General features: G+C 35.8%; 1 protein-coding gene across 13 annotated transcripts in view; it reads left to right on the forward strand.

The window, feature by feature from the left end:
• The window catches only part of MAGI2 (membrane associated guanylate kinase, WW and PDZ domain containing 2), a 774,790-nt gene that overhangs the window by 432,685 nt on the left and 314,569 nt on the right, over window positions 1-27,536 (forward strand). For 12 of the 13 annotated variants that reach the window (XM_040548715.1, XM_040548725.1, XM_040548731.1 and 9 more), the window contains one exon: window positions 22,356-22,475. In XM_040548715.1, the coding sequence (XP_040404649.1) occupies window positions 22,356-22,475 (120 nt within the window). Of the gene's footprint in view, window positions 1-11,978; window positions 11,998-22,355; window positions 22,476-27,536 lie in introns of those variants that run through there. The other variant, XM_040548804.1, reaches the window with a different exon arrangement.

The following is a 27,536-nucleotide window of genomic DNA, read 5'->3' on the forward strand; positions in this document are numbered from 1 at the left end:
TATAGTTCATTCAAAACCTTTTAACAGAAATGCAGAATTTGCAATAACAATCTTTTACGTACCTTCTTAAGTTCATCATCAAAGTATCTTGTTAAATAAGCTGCAGAATCAAGATATCCATGGAGAATAAAAAGTTAATTTCAAACCTGTTAATTAAAGGAAAGTAAAAATTTGTTGCCACTGGGAAAATGTATGTCTCCTTCATATCTGTATCATCATGGCTTTACAACACAGCTTAAAGGAAATGGAGAAATAACATATCCTCTCTAGGGTTTTTCAAGCTTTTCATGTGCTGTAGAGTCATCTGAAGTAAATGTGAATCCAGTCATTAGTGTTCTTTGAGAGTATAATATATATATATACAAGAAAAAATATATAAGAATATATAAGAAAAAGAAATAATAACATTCCAATAAACCCATTTTTGCTAACTCTGTATTCCCCAATCAACAAAACTGAATCATTATATGAGTGAAAGGGAGCTGGTTTTACAGGATGAGACTTTTAGAGATTTGTCTATGTCCTATTCCTAACTATGAGTATTGTGTATCATGCCCCTGCATAGGAAAACATATCTATACTTCTATCTATACTTCTACGTACAACCTATTCCATTGTTTCATTTTCCTATTCCATACTGTTTCCTATTCCATACTGTTAATTCCTATTCCATACTGAATTCCTATTCCATACTGTTAATACCAATTAACAAGGATGAGTTCCTGCAGGGCTCCTTCAGGGCGTTAGAAGAGTGAAATACTAATCTTAGTCTTCTCTGTTAAAATAAATAAATAAATAAAATTACTGTAGTTGCTTCCGTGTAACATATTTCAGTTTTTACTACTGCACTATATTGTCACCAGAGGGCAAATAAACATTGTTTATCATAATATAACAGATAATTCTTTAATGTAGACTCATTTTGCCTCCTATTTTTCACTTTCAGTGATTGGCTTATTGTAAACTAATTATAAGATATTTCTTGGCTCCATTTTTTACATCAGGTAACATGTTGTTGAATGCCTTCATGTTTGCTAACCGTCTGGGGACAGGGAGTATGATAGACATAAATGAGCACTCAGGATGGTCTCAAATGCTCATGGTGTAGATAGTGAAAGGTCTGCTACACATCTTAGAGTTCTGTTAGACAATCTCAAGTGCCTAACTGGAAGGCTATAGGAATTCTCCTTTTAAAAGTTTTCATTCTGAATTCAAAAGCATAAAAAAAAAAAAAAATCTGAAGCAACGCCTGGTGCTGCTAATGCATTTAAACTTCACTTGCAGAAAGGTAGAACCTTACCAGGCACTTGATATTGACTAGCTGCATCTATTTCTTGCACTAATAAACTTTATTATCCCAGGGTCATCAGATAAGTAGTCTGGAAGGGACCTTTAAAGATCATCTGTTGCAACACCCTACTCACAGCAGCACCAACTTCAAAGTTATACCCAAATTCAGAGGTAGATCCTGTTGCTCAAGACTTTGTCAAGTTGACTTTGAGTATATACAAGGATATAATATTTTCTTGGCAACTGGTTCCAGTGTTTGATTACTCCTAATGTGATTTTTTTCCTCTTAATAAGTGTAATGTTTGTATTTGCTATTGTTTCATTCTGTATATTTGACGTTATTAGGAGAGAGCTTAGGCTGAGGAAATTAGTTCTGCAGTCATTCTTGGACAACTCTGGCAAAACCACTGTCTTAGCAGATCTAGTTTCAGAGAACCAGAGAATGCCAGAACCAGAATACCAGAGTACCGGAGAATGCCATTGATAGCAGTCTACTTACTCACAATATTAGGATTGGTCTCCACGTCTTGAGCAGTGGCAAAAGAAAGGTTTTTCTGGGTCCTGGCAAACTAGGATTGTTGCTTATACTCAAGATAGTCTTTCACTGGGCCAAGGAACTTGAAAGCATGAACAATAAGTACTCAAGATAGAGGTCATACATCTTCCATAGACTATAATTTATACCTTGGTGGATGGAGGTATCCATTCATATGGTTGGAAGCTGCTGCCTTTGTGTCAGTGTCATCTTTTTACATGACTGCTGAGAGCCAATTTGAGAATGAGTAAGGATGCACTAAATACAAATGAGAATGCTAATACTTCATAGCTAAATACATCACTAACTACGTGCTGAATTCATAGAGTTGGAAGTTCTACAGCCAGAGGGGATCATTATGTTCACCTTTTCTGACCTTCTGTGTTACATAAAAGATAGATTTCTTTAACCATTTTTAATAATTAAGGCCTATTCCTACAAAAATGACAACAACAACAACAAAATCCTCTAGATACAGAGAATCTACCTCATGGTAGTAATTCAGGTTATTGATTAGCCTCTATAAGAAAAACATACAACTTATTTTAGTCTCTAGTCCATAAAGGTTCAGCTTCTAGCTATTATATAGATCACTGTGCTAGACACTTTGAGGCACATAATCTCATTAAATTCAATGTTTACTTTAAAAATATTTTGAGACATCAGTCACTTTTCCATAATGTAAAATTTGAAATATTAATTAAATCCCTCCACTGTGTGATCCTAGAATATCCATGTCCTGCACCCACATCTGATTTCACTCCTATTTTTTATTTACTCTACTTCTTATCTCCTATCTATTTCTACTCTACTACTTTCTGTAGCAGATTTAACATATGATACGTTCAGTTACTTCATGTATGTTTAATATGTTCCTATAATAGCACAAAATCTTCAGGGACTCTGCTATCTTTTGGAGAAAGAGCATCCATAATTTTTGTATTTTTTCCTTTTTTTTTTTTTTTTCTGATGTCTAGTACATTTATTTCTAGTATATAACACTATGCATCAGGTTTTCTTATACCTAAGTTGTCATTACCTTAATGGAGAGAGCTAGTGGACATAAATAGTATTTGATTGATGTTACAACCTTTGTATATTTTGACTCAACTTTTTCAAGAAAGAGCAGAATAGCAGGACATTTATGGAAATTTTCCAGTTTCTTTGCAGGAAGGAAGTTCTAATTAGAATTTAAATTGCTAATGGCATAATGTGGGTGAGACTGTCATCAAAATCAACAGTCTACAAAATTAGTAACAGATTGGATTGGTCAGAGAACCAAAGAATCATAGAATTGTAGAAACATAGAATCATTAAGGTTGGAAAAGACCTCCAGATCATCTGGTCCAGCCATTGCCCTACTGCCAATGTCACCCACTAACCATGTCCCTAGTACCAGTCCAACCTTCCTTAAAGCCTCAGGGACAGTGACTCCACCACTTCCCTGGGCAACCGTTCCAATGCCTGACTGCTCTTTCTGAGAAGACGTCTCCTCATTTCCAACCTAAACCTCCACTGGCACAAACTTGAAGCTATTACCTCTAGTCTTAGCACTAGTTATCAGTGAGGAGAGACCAAACCCCAGATCCCCATAGCTTCCTTTCAGGTAGTTGTAGATAGCAATAATGTGTCCCTAGAGCCTCCTCTTCTCCAGACTAAATACCCCAGTTCCCTCAGCCACTCCTCATGGGACTTGTGTTTCAGGCCCTCACCAGCTTCTTAGACCTTCTCTGGATATGTTCTATGGCCTTGATGTCCTTCTTGTACTGAGGGGCCCAAACTGAACACAGAACTTAAGGTGCGGCCTCACCAGAGCAGAATACAAGGGGACTAATGAAGACACAAACACACTGCATAAAGCCAGGCCTTGTGGGATGGTGCCATGTGGGGTGATGTTCAATGTTGTTTTGAATATTTGTTCTTTATTTCTTGTTTCTTCCTACTAGGATACTTTTAAAAGAGTTTAGAGATCATTATATTGCACCTTTGATATTTTCTTTTAGCTTTATTCTATCTTTGGAGAAATGTGTTTCATTTCATTTAATAAAATGTATTTATGTTTTTGGTGGCTACAGTATAAAAACAATTCCTTGTGCAATATTAATTCCCGTATCTTCCCAACATTATTTCTGTTAAGCTTGATGCTTCTGCCAAACACTTGGATTTATCTATATTTTTGATAGAGGGCAATTTTATATATCTCATACTGTCCACAGATTTTTTTCTAAAATCAAACACAGCAAAACTTTACAAAGAATCCATGAAGCAGGTGATACAGTGTTGTTCTGTGATATTACTGAACTAATTCATTTACTGTGAATCCCTTGGTTTTATTGGATTATAATCTAGATAAAGTAGCAGTAAGATAGAGAGCACTATTTATTGCATACTTTTAGATTGAAATTAATACTAAAGTCTGAGGAAATTGTACCGTGTGATTTATGAGCTTTATTTCAGTAACCTGAAAAAAAATTAAAGCCCCAAATTAACTTCTTGGCTGGTGTGAATCAATAACATTATTTAGATTTATGCTCACTGTGGATATGATTGCATGTATTTAATTTCTTCATAAGTATATTCTTTCCTCTAGATATTTTAGAACAAAACCCCCCACAGCCACAATCTGGAATGTCAGGAATTATGGAACTGATTCCAGTGGGAGATTGCATCACATGAACCAATTTTACTTAGTCCTTTTTTGACTGGTAGCTGATCAAAAATCCAACAGGCTATATTGTGCCTTTACTTTCTGAAGTAGTGGCAGTCTGGGACACTTTTAAAGAGCTAGGAGATGGGTCTGCTTTAATTTTAAAAACAGAATAAATCACAGAAAAAAATGTGAAAATGATATACAATTCAGATCATTAATAGATCATTTCAAATAGGAATATATGATACTCCCTCTAGTGACGAAACGAAATAATTTCTAAATTTTTCATTTGAAATGCAGCATTAAGTCCATAAGATGACTTATTCAAAATGTTGTTGACTAGTAAAATTTGAAAGCAATCTTTTACATTCTGGTGCTATATGGTATTATTGCTTACATATTTTGAATACTATCTGAACAAGAAACTCAAATGTTTCTTTAGACGTACTTGAATGCAAGATTTCTGGACGTGTATCATTATCATTAGTTCCATTTTCTGTGAAGACTCTGTGAATCACAGAACTTATCAGTGATGAATTAATTTTCCCTACTCAGTTAAAATAAATTCATAAAAAAGAACAACTTTTAGTTCAATAATAAATAGGCCTAATTTGTACTCGTGTTGCTTTCATCCTTACTTTTTTCTAAAATGACATTAAGATTCAATGTTTCTTATAGAAAATAATACATAAGCAATATATATAGTGCAAAAATTAGATTCAGTGGTATGTAAGAGGTAGGCTTATGCAGTAATTATAAGATTACTTCATTTATAATTATTATCTTATTAGATGTAATTCAGTCAACCAGTATAATTTATATACTTGCAAGACTCTTCTGGTTTAATAAAAATAAGTTTGCTCCCCTTGACAGCTTCATTCCTTAGATGAACTCAGTGTATTGAAAGCTGTCCTCTGCAAGCTTTCTTCTTGTGGAGTTCAGCCAACACAAAGCTTTGTTGTTGCTGCTATTGTTTTATTTTACTTTCAGAAAAACATTTACTATAGCTAAGTCAGAAAACGCCTCATCATTTTTATTCTTCATGGTCAACTGATTCTGAGACTAATATTCTTGGCTAGGTTTTCAAGACCTAAAGAATTATTAGATTTAATGTTTCTTTTTTCTGGGATCTTTTTATACTGGAATTCGAATTGCATTATTTGAAGAAAATATATATATATATTAAACCATAAAAATAAGAAACATAGTTAATAAAACAATGGTCTTAGTGCTATATTGTGCAGATTAAAAATTAAAGTCACAGTTTGATATGTGGTCTAGTTATTTAGACACTGAAGTCTAAGCTATTTTCATCAAATGGATTAACAAAGACATTCCACCAGTGCTAGACCCATGTTGTCCATTGGTTGATAATTTTGTCTAGAGGATTTATTGAGCTCCTTGTCTATGGTAAACTAGTATTACAAAATGAGAGTTACAGTTGAAATCTGGTAACCTGGAATACAAGGTAGATTACTTGAATGGTATTCTGTATGAGCTGGTTCAACAGTTGTATAAAAGAAGTCCAGTTATGTGGGAAGTCTGAGGCTTTTGGTAACTGAGGAGAGCAGAGTAGGTCATGTCAGTTGTAAACTGAGTTTGTAATTCTGGTATGCCTGTCTATATATTCAGTGAAGTCCAATCTGCAGCTAACCTTCACCAGGGTTAGAAGGAAGCCAGCCCTCTTGGGCAAGCTTAATCTCCTGAACGCCATGAGGAAGGCGTAATGGTTAGCCACACTGAAACACAGCTTGGTGGACAGAAATCAAGCAGTGGTCAGGCAATGGGAAACAACTTATGAATGACCTCTCAAAATTTGTGTAAGAGTGTTTTTAGTACAGTTCAAAATGCAAACTCATTAACTTAGTCTTCAGAAATGATTTTAAAACACTTCATTTTTAATTTTTCTACTAAGAGAGTAAGTTCTTTTCCCATGGTCAGATGTACCTGATGTTCTCTTGGTCTTTTACACTTCTCAGATGCTAGTGCCAATTTAACAGCCACCCTGTAATATCTGACCATGTATTGATGTATAGTTCTTGAAGTAGCAATGGGCGATAAATAGAAAAAAGAATGCATACCTCCCAAGGGCAAACATGCAGTGTACGACTCTTCATGCGGGTTAACTCAAAACGATATGTCTTCTGAAGACATTTTGGTTTATTACATCAATTCTTATCCTAGTTAGAATTTACATTCAGATTTTAGAAGATAATTTACGTTCTGGTTGCTGGTTATTCTGTCTTTATATGCTCCAATTCAGATTCACATTCTGTTTATAGACAAAACTTTCAGAGAATGGTCTGCTTGTTGGATTGGACACTGGGTGGAAAATTGCCAGGTTTGTCAGTAGTACAGTAGTATGGTTTTCAATTGAGAGTGGGAGGCTTTCTCACCCTTTGCAACTCCAAAGATCATTTGGAACAATGAAAATTGATTGAAGTTGTCATTCCTAAACCAGTGAACTAGTTGCAGCAATGATGTATTTGAACCCATCTCATCCACAGCTAAACTACTCAAAAGTATGAACTGTCCCCTGTTAGTACCTGGGCCATATTTCAGATAATTTCTTTCCAGAAAAGTGATATTTGGATAATTTGAGAAATCTCTTGACAGGTTTATTGATTATCTTTTGGGAGAAAACACCAGCGACCTGTAAGGCCTTGACTGGATTTGTCTAGTTAAAGCACCTTAACAGGGACTTGGTGCAAAAGCACTTCAGCTGAGATTCATCTCATCTAACTTAGCACATATTGAAGGCTAATAGGTTAGGAAGCTAATGGCCCTAAATGCCTTTGGAAGTCAATGGGGAAGATAAAAGTGTCAATCTGACTACAATCACCCTCCACTGAATCCACAGAAAGCCTTGGTTGTTCGGTCCTATAGCCACAGCCCTGAACTGAATTGTGAAATGCTTGTGAAACTATCAGTGTATATTACCCATTCCTTTAACAAGCTTTAAATTAGAATAGAACAGCAGAAGATTATGTGTTGGTAAATAATGGCATAACAAATCTGCTGAAAATAACATTTTCTTTCTTTCTTTTTTTTCTCTCTTTTTTTTTTCCTCCTGAATTGGACAAAAAAAAAAATTAAAAAATATTATTTTTTTTTTTTTTAGGAGCTAGAAGAATAGCTGGAAAATCTGAAGGGCATGTAACAAGGAAAGTTTTCCTAATATTACTGTAAGCATTTTGATAAAAGCACACATAATGAAAGAAGCACACATAATGAAAGAAGCAGAAAAGCTTAAATGGAACTTAAGTGGAACTGCTATGGAAGCAGTTTACAATGATAATGGAATAAGCATTTCTCCCAGATTCTCCACTAGTCTCTTTGTGTTTCTAAATATGGATTTTCACTCTCATATGTGGAATCCATATGCAATTCTAAGATATTACCACTGAAAATTAGTTGAGTTTGCTGTTCTAGACAATTTTGAAAGGAAAATTGGGGTGTTTGGTCTAGAATCATTTGAATCATTCACATGACTTGGACCATACATACATATATATTTTAATTTAACAGAGTTTTTCCCAAACTGTAGATGACAACATTCCCTGAAAGCCCATGACAATATGTTAGAAAGTAACAGCACAGTTTTAATCATATCACCAGAGTTTCAACTATCTTGTGAGCAGGGATAAGCACATATGGTTTTGTTACTGTCAGAAACTTTATTTCACCAAAGGTGAATATAAACACCTACAACTAGTTATTATAACTGCTTCTTATTCCCCCACCCTGGGAAACTGAGTAGCTGTCAACAGTCTCAAGGGATCACAAGACAAGAGATGAGACTATAAGGCTCATACCTCAGAAATAGTGATTTAAGTCTGCTAGGGCTACTAGATATAATGGGAATAAGAATACACAGTAAAAAAACTGAAGATATTTTATTTTCGAGAGATGATTACTGTGAAAAAGCAATAGCTATACAGTACATAGATATACAGAGCTCATGAACAGGGCTTTGAAGTAGCAGAAATGCTAAGATGCTTAAAAGGAATGCCAAGGCATATATAAATTATAATAGAAGGAATATTCACATTCTCTGCTAGCTGGGGAGATGGAATCATTGACCCACCCTCTTCAGGGAATTCAGTTTTCTGATATGAATTATTAGAGCTACAAATTCTTTAATAGTAATTAATTGCATCTGCAAAAATAAAAGTAATATAATTAGAAATGTTTCAAGCCGGTATAAGTACTTTTAATTTCCTCTGTTATCCTCAGTAGCAACAGATGCTAGTTCTTGCTATCCGTTTGGAGTTAAAATAAGTGTAATTAAGTCATCTCTAGTGACTACTCAATTGAATGTTCCAAGGTTGATTGTTACAACTCATCATATCAGAAAATGAAACCTTACTGTACATGAAAGGCAGCAATTTTAATTAGCCAATTAGAGTTATACTCACCAACAACTTTTCTTTCAGAACTACCAAAACCAAGAAGAATATCAAGGTCAAATCTTTCCAGTTGTCCTAAGCCCATCTCTATTCAGACATAACCTTCCACTTAACACTTACATTCCACTGGAAGAGGGAAATTGTCCATTACTTGGAGCAAGTAGTCTTCATGCAATTATGTTCACCAAAGCTATAGTTATACCTCAGAATTAATTCCTGTAGGAGACAATAATAGCAGGGGCTTCTCCGCATTCAGAATTACATGTGGTATTTATTTCCTCGCTTTCACTGCATTTGACTCCTTTGAAGTTAAATCTAAGCTTAGTTTTTCTATCTTCAGAAGAATTTGCAGGGTCTTTAAAATTTATTTAAATACTTAAAGATAGTCGCTATGTCTAAATCTGCAACAGACACTTTTATGTTTGTGAATATGCAATAAAATAATGACTCTTGCATAAATATTTTATTTAACTTGTTGCTGAGGAATGTTTATTTATTTATTTATTTATTTATTAATATAAGTTTACCTGAGAATACTTTATTCCTAAAAACAGATAGGAAGATATCTGCTTCAAATAGTTTTTTATTGTTGCTGTCATCATCGTCTTTTTTTTTTTTTTAATGAGAAGACATTTTTATTTGGGGAGGGTGGATAATTTAATATAAAAACTAAGATGATTTAAAAAAAATACACCTCTTTTCTGAGTAACAGAGTGGAAGTATTCCATGACATTCATTTATCTGACAGAAGGAGAATAGTTTTTCTATACCACTGTTTTAAACTGGATTTTTGAGAACAACAACAAAAAAAATAATCAAACATTGTGTTTCCCTGCATAACTGCATAAATTCATAGTTCAGTCCAAACTTTATTGCCTTTGAGGAATAGTGGATGAAGAAGAACAACAGAAAAGTTTTTTAGCAAGGAATCCACAAATTATTGTGAATATCCTACTTTTGCTGTTTGTAGTGAAATGTAAGAGGAGGAAAGAGGCAACAAGATGCCGTCTATTGTTTTAGAAAGAGGCAAGAAAACATGTGCTTGTTATGTCAAGGTGCAGGAGAGGTACAGCATTTCATAGCCTGTAACTTTCATGTGAGAAACGTGCGTCTGCACGGACAGAGCAACACTGCTGTGGGAAGCAGCCTCACAACATGAATCCTTCTGCTCAAAGCATTCCTGCAGAATGTTGTGGCATTCTGCAATAAGACATCTTGTCTAGCGCTGATGGGATCCCTACTGCGGGAATACAATTGCCTGTGTCTCTGCTCAGCTTCTGCTCTGATGTCTGGATAGCAGTTGGCCACCAGGGATTTCAGCTGTGAGTCTGCCAGTGGTGTTGCGCACAGTATTGCAGAGCCAATCATTCATTTCTTTGAACTTTGTTCATTCAATGTGAGTGCAGCAGTATCTGCTATTACATATGGGGGGCTTTGTCACCAAACCAAGGCCTAGGCCAGCTGCCTGGTGAATGGTGCACAGATTAGGCTGCATATATCAACTCTGGGGCAAAAGCCAAGGACTAAAACTGTCAAAACAATCTATGGACTGGAAGACAGAGAAAACACAGTGAATGCAAGTCTCTTCTAACAGAGATCATCTATTGTAGTTTTCCACAGTACTTTTTTATTCAGCATAAGACACAAACTCTAAGTTGTCTTGTGCCCCCATGCCTTGTTGGATAGATATTGTCCAAAGATACAATAGGACACAGCTATGAAAACTATGAAGGGAGAATTTTAGACTTGTGTTGAAGACAGCTCCATTTTAAGTGCTGATATTTACTTATTTTTTCAGAATAAATTCCTTTCATCTTTCTGTGTCATCTGCCTTAATCCGTAAATAACTCTTAAAATACTGTTATTGTTTCATACTATTGATTCATTAATTAACCATTCTGTATTATTGACATAAACATCCAAAACAACTGAAGTGAGTTTGGGTTAGGAACATCTGTGGGTGGTTTCTAGGGAAGCCTTTTCCTCAGTCCTGATTTTAATGCCTCTAAAAGCAAGACTGTAGATCTCTAAAATCCATTTATAAATATTTTGAGAGATTTAGCTAAACACTTCACAAATCCTTTTATAAATATACTATTAAATAGACATTATACAGTATGACTAGCTCTGTAACGTTTGAATAAAATATTTAGAGTTAATATCAGCTTTTTTTTTTCAGTTCAGAAGTTATTATTGCTGGCTTTGAAGAACCTTTCAAGGGACACTATGGTCTGTGTATGATTTAAACAGGTTCTTCAGTTCTCTGTAGCAACATGTATGAGCTGCCTAAGAAAAGTCATCTACAACAGTTTATTCATAATGTTAATAAAATCAAGTGGTATAAAAGCAGGTTCTGATGCCGATAGTGGAAGTGTTGCCCCTTATTCCAGCTCTGGTACGTTTCCGGGATTTCTGAAAGTACAGCAGTATAATATGTGGTATGAACAGATGTTTTGCTGTCAAAGTTCAACAAACTAACCCAAATCTCACTTAATAATTTTTAAATTGGATGCTCCAGTCACTTGGATCTTTAGTAAGTATAATATAATTGCTAGCCCTGGGCAAAAAGTCATCTATAATAGATGACTGTTTAGCAGGCCCACTCATGTCTATAGTCTACTGTGCAGGTAATTCTTTAACTACATCATCCCTTCTTAAAGGGTTGTGAAGATATGACATTTCCCAGAAAAAAAGTTCTGTTCCTCCAAAGACCTCAAGAAACCATGTTCTAATTAAGCTTTCCTAGTTGTACAAAGTATTTTGCATGTAATTAAATGTATCTTTATTTTATTAGCAAGATCAAAAGTAAGATCTCATTATCCAAAGACTTATAAATCTGAAGGAATATATGGAAACACAGATATACATGCACACATGATTCTCTCATCAAAATGCCCTAATCCATGGCTTGATTTTTCAGATAGTTCTCTTTTGCACATATATTCACTTTCATGTAAAAACCAGTTATTTATAGTGGACTGAAGGTATATGTGGGTGTAAACAACTTTGTGCAACAGGAGTCAAAGCCTAAACTTCCAAAAGCTTGAAGCTTTTTTATCATGTTTTATTGCATAGCATTACCTGAAAGAGTGGAAATTCATGAAAGAGCAACAGTAAGTACGTAAAAAATATACAAAAATAATGTTCAACTTTATTATTTTCATGGTTGATAACTAATTCTTGCTTTAAAACAAACAAACAAGCAAAAGAGAACAACAACGTGCAATCAAATTTGAGGCAATAATGTGTAATTCGGAATATCTCAAACTGATTTTTCTTTTTTTCATCTTTTTCACTTTTTAAGCATCACATTCTTTCAGGAACCTATCTAACTTTTGTATTGTCCGTAATTTGCCTGTTTGATATTTTCAAGGAATTATGCAGAAAATATTTTAAGTGTTTATGAAATCTGCATTAAAACAACAGATTTTCTGATTGTTTTTACAAGCATCTTCTGTAACATTCCATGCTTAATTTTACAAGAATATGTTCTTGATACTGAAAAAGAGATCTTTTATTTGCTCAAAGGTACTTCTATGTAACTTGTATAGTTGGGCTTAATGCTGGGTCAGAGTAGTTCTTAAAAGAAAATACCCTGCAGACTTAATGAGGAATTCACTGACAGAAGGAAAGTGACCCAATTCAAATCATGATTACTAGGCAATGAGTTACGTGCCTTTATAGAGGGAATATACCTGGTATATACACTGTTATATCAGTGTCTGATACAGGTTGATAACATCATGAAAATGTAATGGTCAGATCCTCACACACTGTAATATGCAGCTCTGGATATGTCACTATTTATTTCAAATAAAAGTCTTCCTTTATCCGTCTAAGTCTATAGCTCTTCTGCTAAGGTTTCTCCTTCTCCATGTGTTTTACTGGTTCCAGACCCTCTCATAACTCTTTATTAGCTCTATAGATTCATAATTAACAAAATTAATAATTAACTTCCCTGCCACCAACAGCACTCTTGAGCAAGAACTACTGTCATTCACATGTCCTGTTTTTACTTGCTGGTCAACTCCAATATGACTTAAAAAATGATATTGGGGCTCTTTTTATGTGCATTTTACAGTGTCAGTCATATTGCACACAAAAACAAACAAACAAAAAAAAACCAACAACAAAAAAAAAATCAAAAGAATGTAAAAAACGATGTTAATCCCAAGGTATGCTAGAAGCTGTTAACAATTTGGGTTAGGTTTTTATTTTGTTTAAGAGGGTTTTGTTTTTGTTGTGTTTTTGTTGCTGTTGTTGTTGTTGTTCTTGTTCTTGTTCTTGTTTGTTTGTTTTTTGTTTTTATGATCCAAATCCATTGTCCATGCAGTAGAAATTCTCCAACTAACTTCAGTGGACAAGGGACTGAGGCATCTATTTCTTATATTATTTCCACTACTATCGTTGTGTATTGATGATCTACATGGAAAGGAAAACCTTTTTAAATCACATGAATCAAACACCTAGTAATGAAAGTATTCTGTCCATAAGTGCTTTTTCCCTTAAGCTTGGGTCAGAAAACCCTTGAGATGATAGTAAAAAAAAAAATAAAAAATTTCTTCCAAACAGTGTCTGATTTTTCTCTCCATGTACAGGTAGCATTGCAAATAACGCCGCAATCTCACAACTCAGCAAGAGCTAAATGCCTGGTCTTGCTTCACTGTAGAACATTTAGCCCCTTTACTAACATGTTTGAATTGATAAACCTGAAGATATTCTTCATAATAAAATGTGTCAATATCCTCTTTATTAATGCAATTTGAAACTATTACCCCTCAAAAATATTTTCAGGAATGTGAAATTCAGTTTCTGCAATTATTTTTCTAGAGATGCAAGAAAAATTGCTGGTATACCACACTTAGAAAGATGAAAACCTTTTCTCTTTATGACCTGTAGCAAGAAGGGGCTTACGGCACTGTGTTTTATGTTGTTAAGAGAAGTATCATAAACACTTGGAAACACTTTCTGCCTTCTAGTACCTCTAAAATCACTTTACTTGAAAATTATGTTTGTTATGCTCTTCAGCTGGGAATTCAGTAGATCAAGACAAATGTGGTGTTTTCTTTGCTTAATTCAGTTAGTAATTTGACAAGACAGGTATAATTTCCCATACATTTCAGTTCCTCACAACAATAGTGTCCCTGAGTATTTTGGCAAATGAACAAAAGGGCTAATTAAACATTGTTGAAATTTTCTAAGGCAAAGTGTATACAAGGTCATATCAAGGGCTCAGCTGAAGTTTATTAAAGATTAGCAGTCTGCTTCTGCAGGAGGGATCCCTCCAGCTATTGTAATGTATGACAGCCTGGCATAGTGATTTCTCTGGAAACAACAAGCTGTTGTACACACAACAGAACAGTATTTGTTTTACAGAATAAATTTTCAGTAGAATGTCTTAGAAAGGGCTTGATATATTAAAGATCTTCTTGTCTTTATATTTTGTTATATTTGTAGCAAATACGCACAATAACATTTTATTTTTCACTATACATTCGGAAAATGAATCTAGGAGTAGGTTATGCAAAAAGGGCTAGTTTACTACTCTGTAACTCATTTACACTGTAAAGCCTTGTGGCAAAGACATACCTCTGCTTTTTTACTTACCTCTTTCAATAGGAACTAATCTGCAACTCCTAATGCAAATACAGCAAAATAACAGTGAAGGTGTCTGGATAGGAAAGAAGTGTGCCATGTTTGCCCTTAACTTGCAATGAAAAAGGGTAATAGTATAAATATTTATAATGTACCTAGAAGCCCACAGCATTGAAAACTATGCATAAGGTTTGTGAGTAGGTAGACTAAGACCTTTATTTCTGCTCTCTTGCCCATCATATAGACCATAAATGAACGCTAGTGTGATATCATCCTTGTAATGGTGTCAATGACTATAAGATATGGATTATTTACTGTGCAAGGATGAAGTGTTCTTGAAAATATGTCTCTGGTACTGAGCACAGGACACCTTCTCATCTTTACTGTCATAGTTCTGGTGATTTTAACTAATATTTGTAATCCTATACTGACACATAAATAAATTTGGTTCTTTTCTTATTATACAGAAGTACATGGAGTTAACAATAAAAGAATATTGAGAGAGAACCTTTCCTGCTTTTGAAAGTAGCAGAATTGGACAGACACTGTGAAGACTCAATGATTTTAAAGAGCAGAAATATTTGGGGAAGTCAATCTGAATATCTTGTTCTTACATAAACACTAAGAAATATCATACACTTGTAATCATACATTTGGATACCAAGATTAAAAATAAAGAAAAGAGGCATATTTCTTAGTTGTTTTCCTGTCTGTGGAATCTGGTGTGGAGCTTTCTAACACTGGAGTCCTTCCAGGGTTAGTAATTCTAAAATACTTTTGCTAATAATGGAAATTTGGATTGAACACTACATGAATTGACCATTTTTCCAATCTGCATTAGCAATCAACATTAAAATTCCACGTTAAATGTTATTTATTGTTCCCCAAGCTCATATAAGCAAGATTTCAATTGCTATTAAATTAACACACTCCTTTTCTTATTCATTGTAAAGATTTCTTATCTGTCTAAATTTATACCCTCAGGTGCCTAACATTCAGTTAAAAGAAAAATGCACTTCCAAAAGTTATTCATGTAAATGGTTTCTTATTCCTCTCCAGAAAGACAGCACCATCATATAACACCGATAACATATAACACTGAGCTCAGAATGCCTGCACTGAAGTGTGATCATTCACAATATTTGTCCTGTATCACAGAAGAACAAACAAGATGCAAAGGCAAATGTTCTTTTTCTTTGAAAACATTTGCCACATAGATTAAATATCTCTAAACTGTACAAAGTAGCCATCTTGAAGTTATAATATATCCAGACAAAACAGTAGCTTGATGACTACTAACAGTCACTCATATGACCCCAACTTGTTTTTGAGAGCAAATCAGGGAACTATACAAGTACTGCTGATACATCCTGACTGCAGTCAAGATTAGCCTGTGTTTAAAAGTCATTAAATATTATAGCATAGTCCAGTACTTTTTGATTATGAGAATTAGAATTTGAGGGTGACATTATGAGTAATATTAAAAATTGTTCACCCTTTGCAGTTTTGCCTGCAGATTTCCCCACATTGTATACTATCTGATATCCATAACTCTACATATAACTTTGCTTGCAAAACTTTAGGCATTTGGATTTTCTGTACCATGCTGTGCCAGCTGATGTGGTTTCCTTTAGATCCTGGTTTACGATTCAAGTTAAGTCTTCTGAGCATAGGCAGATCTCTTGCCATTGCATAAAATTTGTCTGTCAAACTGTGAAAGTTTTTAAAAATTAGAAAGCTCAGAACTGATTTTTTTATTTTTTTATTTTTATAATGACTGAATTAATGAAATTATAACCTATCCTGGACTGGTTAGAGGTAGACAGCTTAAAAATTAAAATAAGAAAATTAAAGCTGCTTTTAATTGAACATTTTTATAGCCAAGGTCTCTCCTGGACTGTTCATCCTGATCTGACCCAGTCTTTTCTCACAGACTTTCTCTCAGTCTTAAGCGTGTACAAGTGAAATTTATGTTTGAACAGTTGTAGGAGGAGTCAGTGTCAGAAAGTTTCATAGTCTTTTCAGGCTTGCAGATTGACAAGCTCATAAAAGCTTGTCAAGGACAAGGATGAGTCAAGAACAGTCAGAATCATTACAGACAATGTAGTACAAGCTCCTGCAATTTCTAAGGTACCTCCACACCGTCAGGTAACTCATACCAGTCATGGTTACTTGCAAGTTATTCTTTGTGTGTCTTCTGTTCAACAGCAATGATAGATTGCATTTGTCATAAATATGCACGCTGCAAATATGCCTTGCTGGTTTTGATCCTGCAAGATCTAAAAGTATCATATTCTTTCATTATGGAATTCGAAGATTATTTTTTTTCCTATGTTACCATAGTAACAAAATGGTAACTGGGTTCCTATGTTCATTTTACATTAATAAAAAGCTAAACATTGTAAGCAGTAGGAACTGTGTCCTGTTAAGCCTTGATTCTGTATAGTAAGAGCTGGTGTGATTCTGTAAAAATATGAGGCTAGGAATTAATCTTGTTTTAATTCTTGAATTACTGTAGCTTTTAGGCCTGCTTATCTGTCTATATGACTGTAGTTAATGGCAAAATCTATTAAGAACAGAGACTCTAGTTTAAAAGCAAAGAAAAATAAAAATTGTCTATGATCTACAAGATTCTTATATATAGACTTCAATGTTCGGATCTTGATGGATATTTAAGATTCTCCAGTAACTGCCTCTAAATCTGTTAACGTGTACATTGCAAAACCTATGGGGTTTACAGAAAGGTGTAAAGAAGGCAGAAGTATTAATAGCAGCAACTCAGTTCCTCCAGGGTAAAGGAGTAAAAGAAGTGATAACTATTGATTACTCCATTAGCCAGGGAATTGCTTTAACCATTTGCAAGATCTCAGGTCCTCCAGGCTGAGGGAATGAGAACTGCTGCAGGAGGAAAATGGGACTCAGTAAGATTTTATCAAGAGCAATAAAATTCTGTTGGGAATGGAAAGTGCTGTACCTGGGGTAAGAGTCACCCTGAACACATGCAGCTAGTGATCATGGCTTGCTCTTGCCTCCATTTTTTGGAGGTGATTGATATCTTGTAGGATACAACTCAGTTTACAACACCATACAGAGCTCTCCTGAAGCAGACTCCCCAAGGATTATAAGAAAAGAGGGTGGAACATTCCATGTTACCATTTGAGTGAGAATATTGTCTCCTGGCATTGTAGAATATATATAGAAGGTACATGTAGAAATGGCAAGAATTTTTATAGAAAACCTTATTTTCCTTGAAAATGTCCATTGTGTAATTTGCCCATTTACATTCAACCTTAATGATGAAGGATCCCCATTTCTACGCTGGGATTCCTAGTGAAGCTATGGGGCACAAAAGAAATGTAGAAAGGAGAACATCAGAATCACCGCTAATTATTTAGCCACCTAGCAAAATCAGTGGGAAACTGGGTTTATGGAGACTGAATTAACAAGCTGCTGTCTATAGCACACTAAAATGAAGTTCTGTTTTTTTTTCTGTTTTACAACAAAAATCTATTAGTTTCATCTTGAAGTAGAATAGGAACTTTTTGAAATCTCAGAGTGTTATAGAACTAGATAAAGATTGCATCAGATGCTCTAAATAGAAGGTATCTTATGGCTACCTAACATGTGGGGATCAGTGGTGTGTAATTTGAATGGAGAACAGGGTAGAGTTAAGTTGTGTGTTAAGGATACAGAATTAGCCTGTAATTGGAATATGCATTTCAGCTGAAAGATAGCAGCTTAGACAGAATACTCAATTCATAGTGCAGGGCACATGCAAACATTCTCATATATGTACCATATCTGAAAGAATATGACAAGTCACATGAGGGCAGAAAGGTCCACTCTCTAGATCCTAATTGAAGAGAGAGTTTCAGAATCTAAAAGCTACTCCATTACACTGTTCTGGAATAAATGAGACATATTGATGACAATAAGAAAGTTAAGTCTACATGAGTTGGCCAAAGGTAGAGACCAAAGTAGAGAAATGCAGGGATAACTGCATCTGTTGCTGGACCTGCTATGAGACTTTGCAGTCATCCACGTGGAATAAGGTTGTTGAATATATAGGTATTTAAAAAATAAAAATTAAAAAATGCAGTGTATTAATACTTTCTATCATAGAATCACTGAGAATTTGCATTGACAGGGAGATCAGTAGGTCATAAGGAGGGTTGTGGAGTCTCCTTCTCTGGAGACATTCAAAACCCGCCTGGATGTGTTCCTGTGTGACCTGATTTAGGTGTTCCTGCTCTGGCAGGGGAATTGCACCAGATAATCTTTCAGGATCCCTTCCAATCTCTAACATTCTGTGACTCTGTGACACCTCCATATTTTATGTAATTTGTATTTTTGTCTGATTCTTCAATAATTGTTAAACTTTTGGTAATCCTAAGTAGGCCATAAAACTTATTCAAGAAACAATGAGAGGTATTTGTCTAATATGCCAGCTTCTTTCCAGTGCCACATCTAGGAACAAAACAGACTTCATTTGCTAAAGTTTGTATATCTCTTGTGTTCTATGACGAAGTTGCCATTCCTGTCAATAGACATTGGGAGTGAAATATTTCTCAGGAGACAGCATGCAGATCAAACATCTGATGCCTGGGCTGTTAGCAGAGCTCATGGGAGCTCAGGGGCTTTCCAGGATCCCTGAGCTTCTGCAAAGTTATCAGAAGAGACTGGAGATCTTTGAGGATGCTGCTGCATCCCCAGCGGTAAGATATTCCATATGGAGTAAATTCAGCATATATATGGACACTGTAAGAGTTTCAGTGCTATAATCATGCCCTTCCAGAAATTCTATAGTAATTATCCTATCTAACCCATTTCTACAAATATGAATTTGTAGAGATAACTGACAAATAAGAAGAGTTTTACTTCAAATGTTATAATGAAAAGGAAATCGAAATCAGACTAATGAAGGAATGAGGGAAAATGTCTTACAGATTTATAAAAACATATTCCTGATGTTGGCTACTGTGGTGGTTTTACTCGGGTGGGCGGCTGACCTCCACCACAACCGCTCTCTCACTCCCCCTCCTCAAAGAGGAACGGGGAGAAAATACGATGAAAAGGGCTCAAGGGTTGAGATAAGGACGAGGAGATCACACAGTAATTATCGTGACAGGCAAAACAGACTCAGTGTAGGGAGATAGTAAGATTTATTACCTATTACTAACAAGCTAGAGAAGTGAGAAACAAAGAAAAGAAACCAAGAGCACCTTCCCCCCCATCCACCCTCTTCCACCTCCTCCCCCCGAGCGGCGCAGGGGAACGGGGGAATGGGGGTTATGGTCAGTCTATAGCGCTTCTTCTCCACCACTTCTTCTCAGTCACTCTCGTCCCCTGTGCTGTGGGGTCCCTCCCATGGGATGTAGTCCTTGCTGAACTGATTCGGCATGGGCTGCCCACAGGCAGCAGCTCTTCAAGAACTTCTCCAGATATGGGTCTGTACCACAGGGTCCATCCCTCAGGAGCGAACTGCTCCAACCTGGATCCCCCATGGGCAGCAGCTCCTGCCAGGTCACCTGCTCCTGCGTGGGCTTCTCTCCACAGTCTACAGGTCCGGCCCAGAATCTGCTCCGGCAGGGGTCTTCCACAGGCCGCAGCCTCCGTCGGTGCAAGTCCGCCTGCTCCACCATGGTCTCCTCCACGGGCTGCAGGGTGGAACCCTGCTCTACCGTGGTACTCCATAGACTGCAGGGGGACAGCCTGCTTCACCATGGTCCTCACCACAGGCCACAGGGAACTTCTGCTCTGGCTCCTGGAGCACCTCTCCCCCTCCTTCTTCACTGACCTTGGTGCCTGCAAGGCTGTTCCTCACTCCTCTCACTCTCCCAGCTGCTGTGTGGCGCAGCGTGTTTTTTTTTTTTTTTCCCTGTCTTAAATATGCTCTCACAGAGGCGCAAAACAGCATCACTTATTGGCTCAGCTTTGGTCAGCTATGGGGCCCTTACCAAAAATGGGCCAGCTTCTAGATCCTTCTCACAGAAGCCACTCCTATGGCCCCCTGCTACCAAAACCTTGCCACATAAACCCACTACAGCTACTAAAATATTTTCTTCTCGGGTCTTTGTCATAGCCAGTCAGGCTGCTTTTGAGAAGCAGTGCCTACAATGAACAGTTCAGATAACATAACTAAAACACCATTATGTCTTTATGTCTTCACTGACAACAAGGAGTTTGGACAACTCTGCAGTGCTTCACGAAAGCCGAGCACCAGCCAGTAGGAATCACCAGGAGCACAGGAATCCTGTCATTGTCAGTGAGAAAAAAAGACACATTTAATGCTGTTCATCACACAGAAATATCCATTAGATCTAAATGAAGAGTGGAATTCAGTATGAGATTGAGACCTACGTCTTGGGGCTTAATTCAGTTGCTTAAACACAGGATCCTAGCAGTAAGTGAAGTGCCCTAGAGTATCCTCCTTGGTTCCCTGTTTCCGTTCCAGAAGGATGTGGGTCTGCCATATGTCTTTGTATTTCTACTGCCTTTATGTAGACATTTGAGATATCTCAGACACAAAAAGAGACCTGTGTATAGAAAAATGAATTGAGCTCATAGCAGGTAGGCAGATGAATAGCTCTCTTGCTTCTACCATTAACAAGATCTCTGTTGACTTCAATAGTTCATGCACATGAAACAACTGTAGACAACTACACTTAATTTTCTTACTCTTACAAATAACCCCCCCCCCCCAAAAAAAAAAAAAAAGTGACCCTTTGGGTTTAAATTCAGGTGTCTGAATAATATGCATCAAAAAGTAGATGAAATAGATTCTGACCTGAACAGATTCCTGAGTCACTGATGCATAATATGAGAGTCAGAATACAGTGTTTAATATTAAGTGGATTAATAACTAAGGAAAAGACACTGTCTTTTGCAAAACATTGTGATGTTATACTTTTGGCCAGGAAATGGAAGACTTAGTTCCTATCTGCTTCCTAGTGCCAACAATCTTGAAACCAAACCCTACAAGTATGATGCAATCACTACAGTATAGGAAAGAATTGATTAATATGTGTCAAACACTCTGAAGCTGAGGAGGACCTCAGATGGGAGGAACTCTCCCATCTCCAAATGGAGTTTTGAGTTGTATTTAGTGGTTTCAGTCAAAATAGGGATAGCCTAGTCACAAAATAAATAAATAAATAAATAAATAAATGGGCAGTTAGGAAATTAGATGAAATTCAGATTCTTTCTTGCTAACATCTCAACTTCTCCTAGCTAAGGCTGAGTCACTTCTCACCATGTATGAAATATTTTCTGTCGGCATTTTTAGAACTCTGTCATCCAGAGATGACAATAGAGGCAATAACTAAATTTAAGTACCTCTGTAGGTTGACAGCACAGTTAGCAGGTGATCTGAATCACTCAGTCTCTTAAGCCTATCCATTTATCAAGTCCACTTAAGGAACTGAAACAAGCAGTATGAACATAACCTTTATACATTTACTTCCAGATTTATTACTTTGTGTACTAAATAAATGTTTAAAAGAGCATGGAATGGATTATTTGTAGACAACACTTTGTTTGAAGCTACAGAAAATACACATTAAAAAGTCCTGTTACCTTTGAATTCCTGGTCTTTGTAGCAATGTAAAAGGAATAACAATATGATACATTTTCATTAGTGAGAATAAATGATCTGGGTTCAAAGAGTGTTTATCTCAGCCTTACACATACATCTCATATAACTCTGTAGGCTTCCACAGATGTAACTGTATGGTTTTGAAAGACATTCTGAAGAAAAGGATGTGCTACATATTGTGTTGTTTATAGAGTTTTCTTTATAAATTGTCCAAAACTTTCAAAAAGATCGTTCTACATTTAGGTCATGTATTTGACAGCGTACCTTTCTTATTGTTAATAGGCACCACAAGGCCACATAAGGAAGGGGAAGTCCCTGGTGTGGACTATATTTTCATCACTGTTGAAGATTTTATGGAACTGGAGAAAAGTGGTGCTCTCTTAGAAAGTGGAACATATGAAGGTAAGTACACTTTTACTGCTAAATCTGTCTCATCTTTCCATTATGCTTTTTTCTAATTTGATGGAATTGCATTGGGATATTCCATGTGATCTATGTAGAAATGTGTCATTTCTACTGATACCAGGCATTTGTGAAGAGCCATATGGCAATTATGAAAATATTTTCATATGTGAAATTTAAATGCAGATGGGTGCATTGTAATTTTAGTATATTATACGAGTTAAGAGAAACAAGATAATACATTGATTACAGTTATAGGAAAGAAATACTATTTCTTTATGGCAAATACCCAAGGATATTTCCACAAATTTTAAGTTATCAACTCCATTTCTAACATAGGACAAAGAAATTCTAAAACAGAAATCAGTTGTAAAGCTGACGATTCTTTGCATGTGTGATCTTGCAAATACCAATGTATATCAGAGGTTGAAACAGCACTATTTAAGTAAAACAGGAAGGATTTGCTGTCATCTCTTATGAGCTTTGTAAAGTTATTGGAAAGATAATTTTGATAATTTTGTAATATGACAGAGGGATAGGAGCTGTCCTAATGACTCCACGAAAAATATCTGCACTTGGGGCAAAGAACAAGAAACTTTGTGCAGAGAAGGATTCCCGGAAGAACTGTTGATTCATCTGATTCAAATCTTTCCCAAAACATAGCTATCCTGAAAGTGAAACTACCATGGCAGAGCCTTTTAATAAAACCAGAATTGTTACAGTATTTAGACCTCATGCTTCGTAGAAATGTACTAGTATTTAAGGTAACTGAATAGTGGATGGATCCTTTTAATGTAGTCTTCAATTCTGAAAGCAAAATGGCAGTGAACACCCTTTTTATGAAAAGTATGACCTATACATATGAGAATACCTATGTGAGTAGAAACACTTACAGGAAGCAGCCCCATATTTTTACCTTGCAGCAGAAAATGCAATGAAGACATTTTGTCCTGACTTTGTCCCTGTCAAGGAAAGCATCTGAAGATAAATAAGCTATTCACCCCAAATAAAATCATTAGCTGTGTTATAAATAGCAGGAAAGAAAATAATCCTTTCTCACCTAATCAGCACAAAGTACTCACTGGAAAGTAAATAAATTTTCATAAAGAGTTATATCAATACAGAAATTGTAACAAATATTTCCATTAACGAAGGTCAAATAAAGGAAAATATATCTTCTTTTCCTTTCCTACTTTTTTCCCACTGTCTGACACCAAATGGTAGAAGTTATAAATATTAATAGAAGTACAACACCACAATTTTATGTTTTTCTGACATTGAGTAACAAACCTTTCTGGAAGAACCTTTTTGTTACCTTAGGTGTTTGAAGCTGACTTTAAAGGAGCTTAAGCATAGTCTGTCTTTGCTTGACCATGTAATTTCATTAGTTTGTAGCAAGTCTGTAGAGATTGAACTGCTAGGTTAAATTAATTCACAGTGCTCTTCTGTCCCTTGAGGGATACTGAGAGGTGTCTTTTAATACTAGCTATCAGAGCTGAGTGGACAGCAAGGTGAAATACTGGTTGAGGAAGTCTGTATAGTTCCTTAGGCTGGCTGGGGACCTAGCTGAAGACAGGGCCAAAGTCATGGCTACACAGTCTATCATATCATTCTCTGATCACTGATGACAAGTTCACTGAAGTCAGAAAGTCAGAAACTGAAGGAAAACCAAAATAATCTCAACTGACCAATTTCTGCATAAATTCTTTCTTTGACTCTAATGTTTCACAGTCAGAATATGTGCATTATGCCAAATTATAGGTAATATATTAACTATGCATTACAGTAATATATATATATAATTTATTAGAAAATATTCATAGTTTACAGATGCAGTTTCTCCTGTTCCCATAGAGATGTCTGGCCAGGACCTTATTAAGTTACATCCCCCTATTTGCCTGATTAATTCCTCATGACTGTAGTACATTCCTCAGGGAAGGATTTTGCTGTTCGTTCGGTCACAAGTTTGCTGAGCACATTGTCTTCAGTGATTAAGTTTACTGTTGACAATCATAACAACCAGAGCAAAGAAAATTCCCCCCACCAAGAGAAGATGATTTTTGAGTCCTTCCATATATCAGCAACTTATGTGAATGTGCCTGTTCTTGGAGCCGAGTTTCTTCCCTTATCAACACTGAATATCAGGTTTCTGAAACCAATCAGTCTTCTTTTTAATGATCACCTCTGTTAATAGATTGGTTTGCAGATACTGATTTGCATTATATTTCTGGAAAAGATCATTCTGTATTTAACTAAGTTTTATAGTTTAGCTGAGTCACCTTGTGTTGACTATGCAACCATGACCGTTATGGATTAGTTTATCTCTAACAAGAAGGGATTTCTCATTAAACTGAGATAAAATAAATAAATAAATCAGATTCTGTGTATGTGTGTAGTTTTTCACCAGTTAGCAACTACTAGGGCTGATTCAGTTCATTTACCTTCAACTGTATGAATTCTAAAGAGAATCAGAAATAACCATGTAACCTAGATGAGAAAGCCAAGTGGTTTACCTGACACTGACTTTTTGTATTGTAACCTATGGTATTTAGCATTTTTAGGAGGCAGGATATTTTCTCATACTAATGAAAAGACCAGTTACCAATCGGATTTTTTTTTCTAGTGCATGCAAATAACAGTTGCAATTACGACCTGAACCTGGTATAATTCAAAGGCAAAACCAGTTTATATTCTCAGGGAAGAATATTTCTATACTTCTGTCTTCTCAAACACTTTAAAAAAATCTTCTATTTATTTATTTACTTGTTTGTTTTTATATAGATTTTAATTTATAGAAGTTTCAGATTTTAAAAATAGGATGCTCTATATCCTCTTCACTACATAGACTTTGAATATGCCTTTCTTTGTCTACCACTTTTGTGACAAATGTAAATGACTGCAGGATTCCAAAGTGTTGTAGAAAAGCAGCAGTAAGTTCATGATAAAGACTAAACAAAATTCAGTTTACCCATCTTGTAAATATTTTCATTTAATTTCAGTAGGGACAAATCCATGACTATTTCTGTCTTTTCTATTTATGGCTTTTTGAGCAACTGCTGGAAAGACCAAGCCATGTTTATAGACATGAATTCTTTCAAGCATACTTAAAGCAATAGACAGTTGCTGCATGTTTTGCAGCTTGCCTGTGGTAAAGTTCCATGGCAATCTGAGTGATATTATTCAATGCAGAATGAGATAAAAAATGAATTATACAAGGTTCTCTTCCATTCTCACTCAAATTAGCAGTCCAAGTCTCATTAACTTTAGTGAGATTGTCATTAAGTTCTAATTTTGTATTTAAATTTCAGTGAATTCCACCAATACCTTGCTGTTGGGAGCAGGGAGTGTTTGCCTGAAGTAAACCAAAATAAATTATTTGGAGTGTGTATATTGTGTTTTACCATTGTCTGTTACCACTTCTCCAGTAGAAAGGTTGTCTCAGTATACTGTCATCTCTCTGATGTGTCAAAACTTGTGTAGAGACTTATTTACTTCATGGATCACTGACTTCATAGGCTGTTCCCATTTCCTTATTGGATCAGCAAAATTTCTTAGCCAGTGCAGCATATCAGTAGACAGAAAATGTTCTTGAAATGTATACTGCGTAAGAATGGCAGTGTTCATAAACAGAAATGTAACAGCTTCAATATTACTCTGAAACCTAGATACGCTAAGGCACATGATTGAAGATTATTATGAGACATCATTACAAAGTATTAATAACGTAAGAGTTGAAGGGCAATGTGTACTAAGGGTAGAATCACCTTTTAAAACGAACATATAGAGTAGCAGTACCAGAAATAACAATAATTTTTTAGTGTATACACACTTTGAGAAAAAAGAAATTTGTTTGATAATCTGAATTTGGTGATAATCTGTAAGGACACATATGCGTTGCAAAAACACAAATGTAAGAGGGATTTTAGTCACGTGGAACCCTATAAGAAATGCATACCTAGAAAAGTTTGTTCATATCTGTCAAAGATATGGAAAAATTATGAAAATAAATGAATTTAACCAGCACTTCAATGAATAATGTACCAAGAAGAAGTCTTTTTTTCTAATGAATTTTTATTTACTTCAGAAAACCTCCATAACAGTTGTTTTAGCAAAGACATAATATTTACTCTTAATATAAGAGTAGTCCTTAATTTTATCCAATGAAAAGCAATCATTTTAGTTATTGTACCATTAATTTCATCCCAAATTCACTTTTAATCATTTCTTTGGTTGTTTGGAATTATCTCAAATTCTTTCACTGGTTAAAATTCAAAGCTTGTTGAAGCCATTTAACTACTTACATTATCATGGACTTCCCTTGGACCCATTGAAGTCTATGGTAATATTCCGACTGGCTTACATGAAGACAGAATTTTCCATATTTTTTGACTAATGGAGCATTATTTGGCAGAAGGCTAAACGTTACCTGCATTTTTCGTATTATCCCAGTTATCAGTTTTTAATAAGTTCTTAAACAAACAAATAAACAAAGGCTGATGTCCTGGTTTCAGTTAGGACAGAGTTAATTTTCCTCCTAGTAACTGGTAGAGTGCTATGTTTTGGATTAGGATGAGAAGAGTGCTGATAACATGCTGATGTTTTAATTGTTGCAGAGCAGTGCTTACACCAAGCCAAGGGCTTTTCAGCTTCTCGCTCTGTCCTGCCAGTGGCAGGCTAGGGGTGCAGCAGGAGCTGGGAGGGGACAAACCCAGGACAGCTGACCCAAACTGGCCAAAGGGGTATTCCATACCATCTGATGTCATGCTAGACAATATATAGGGGTGGCTAGCCGGGGTGGGGGGCCAGCTGCTCGGGGATAGGCTGGGCATCGGTCAACAGGTAGTGAGCAATTGCATTGTGCATCACTTGTTTCGTGCACATTATTAGTAGTAGTACTATTATCATTATTATTATTATTATTTTCCTGTCTTAATAAACTGTCTTTATCTCAACTCACAGGCTTCACTTTCCCGTTTCTCTCCTCCATCCCAGAGAGGGTGGGGGGAGGGTGAGCGAACGGCTGTGTGGTGTTTAGCTCCCGGCCGGGTTAAACCACAACAG

Source organism: Cygnus olor, chromosome 1 (genome assembly GCF_009769625.2).
Source record: "Cygnus olor isolate bCygOlo1 chromosome 1, bCygOlo1.pri.v2, whole genome shotgun sequence".
NCBI classification, from domain to species: Eukaryota; Metazoa; Chordata; class Aves; order Anseriformes; family Anatidae; genus Cygnus; species Cygnus olor.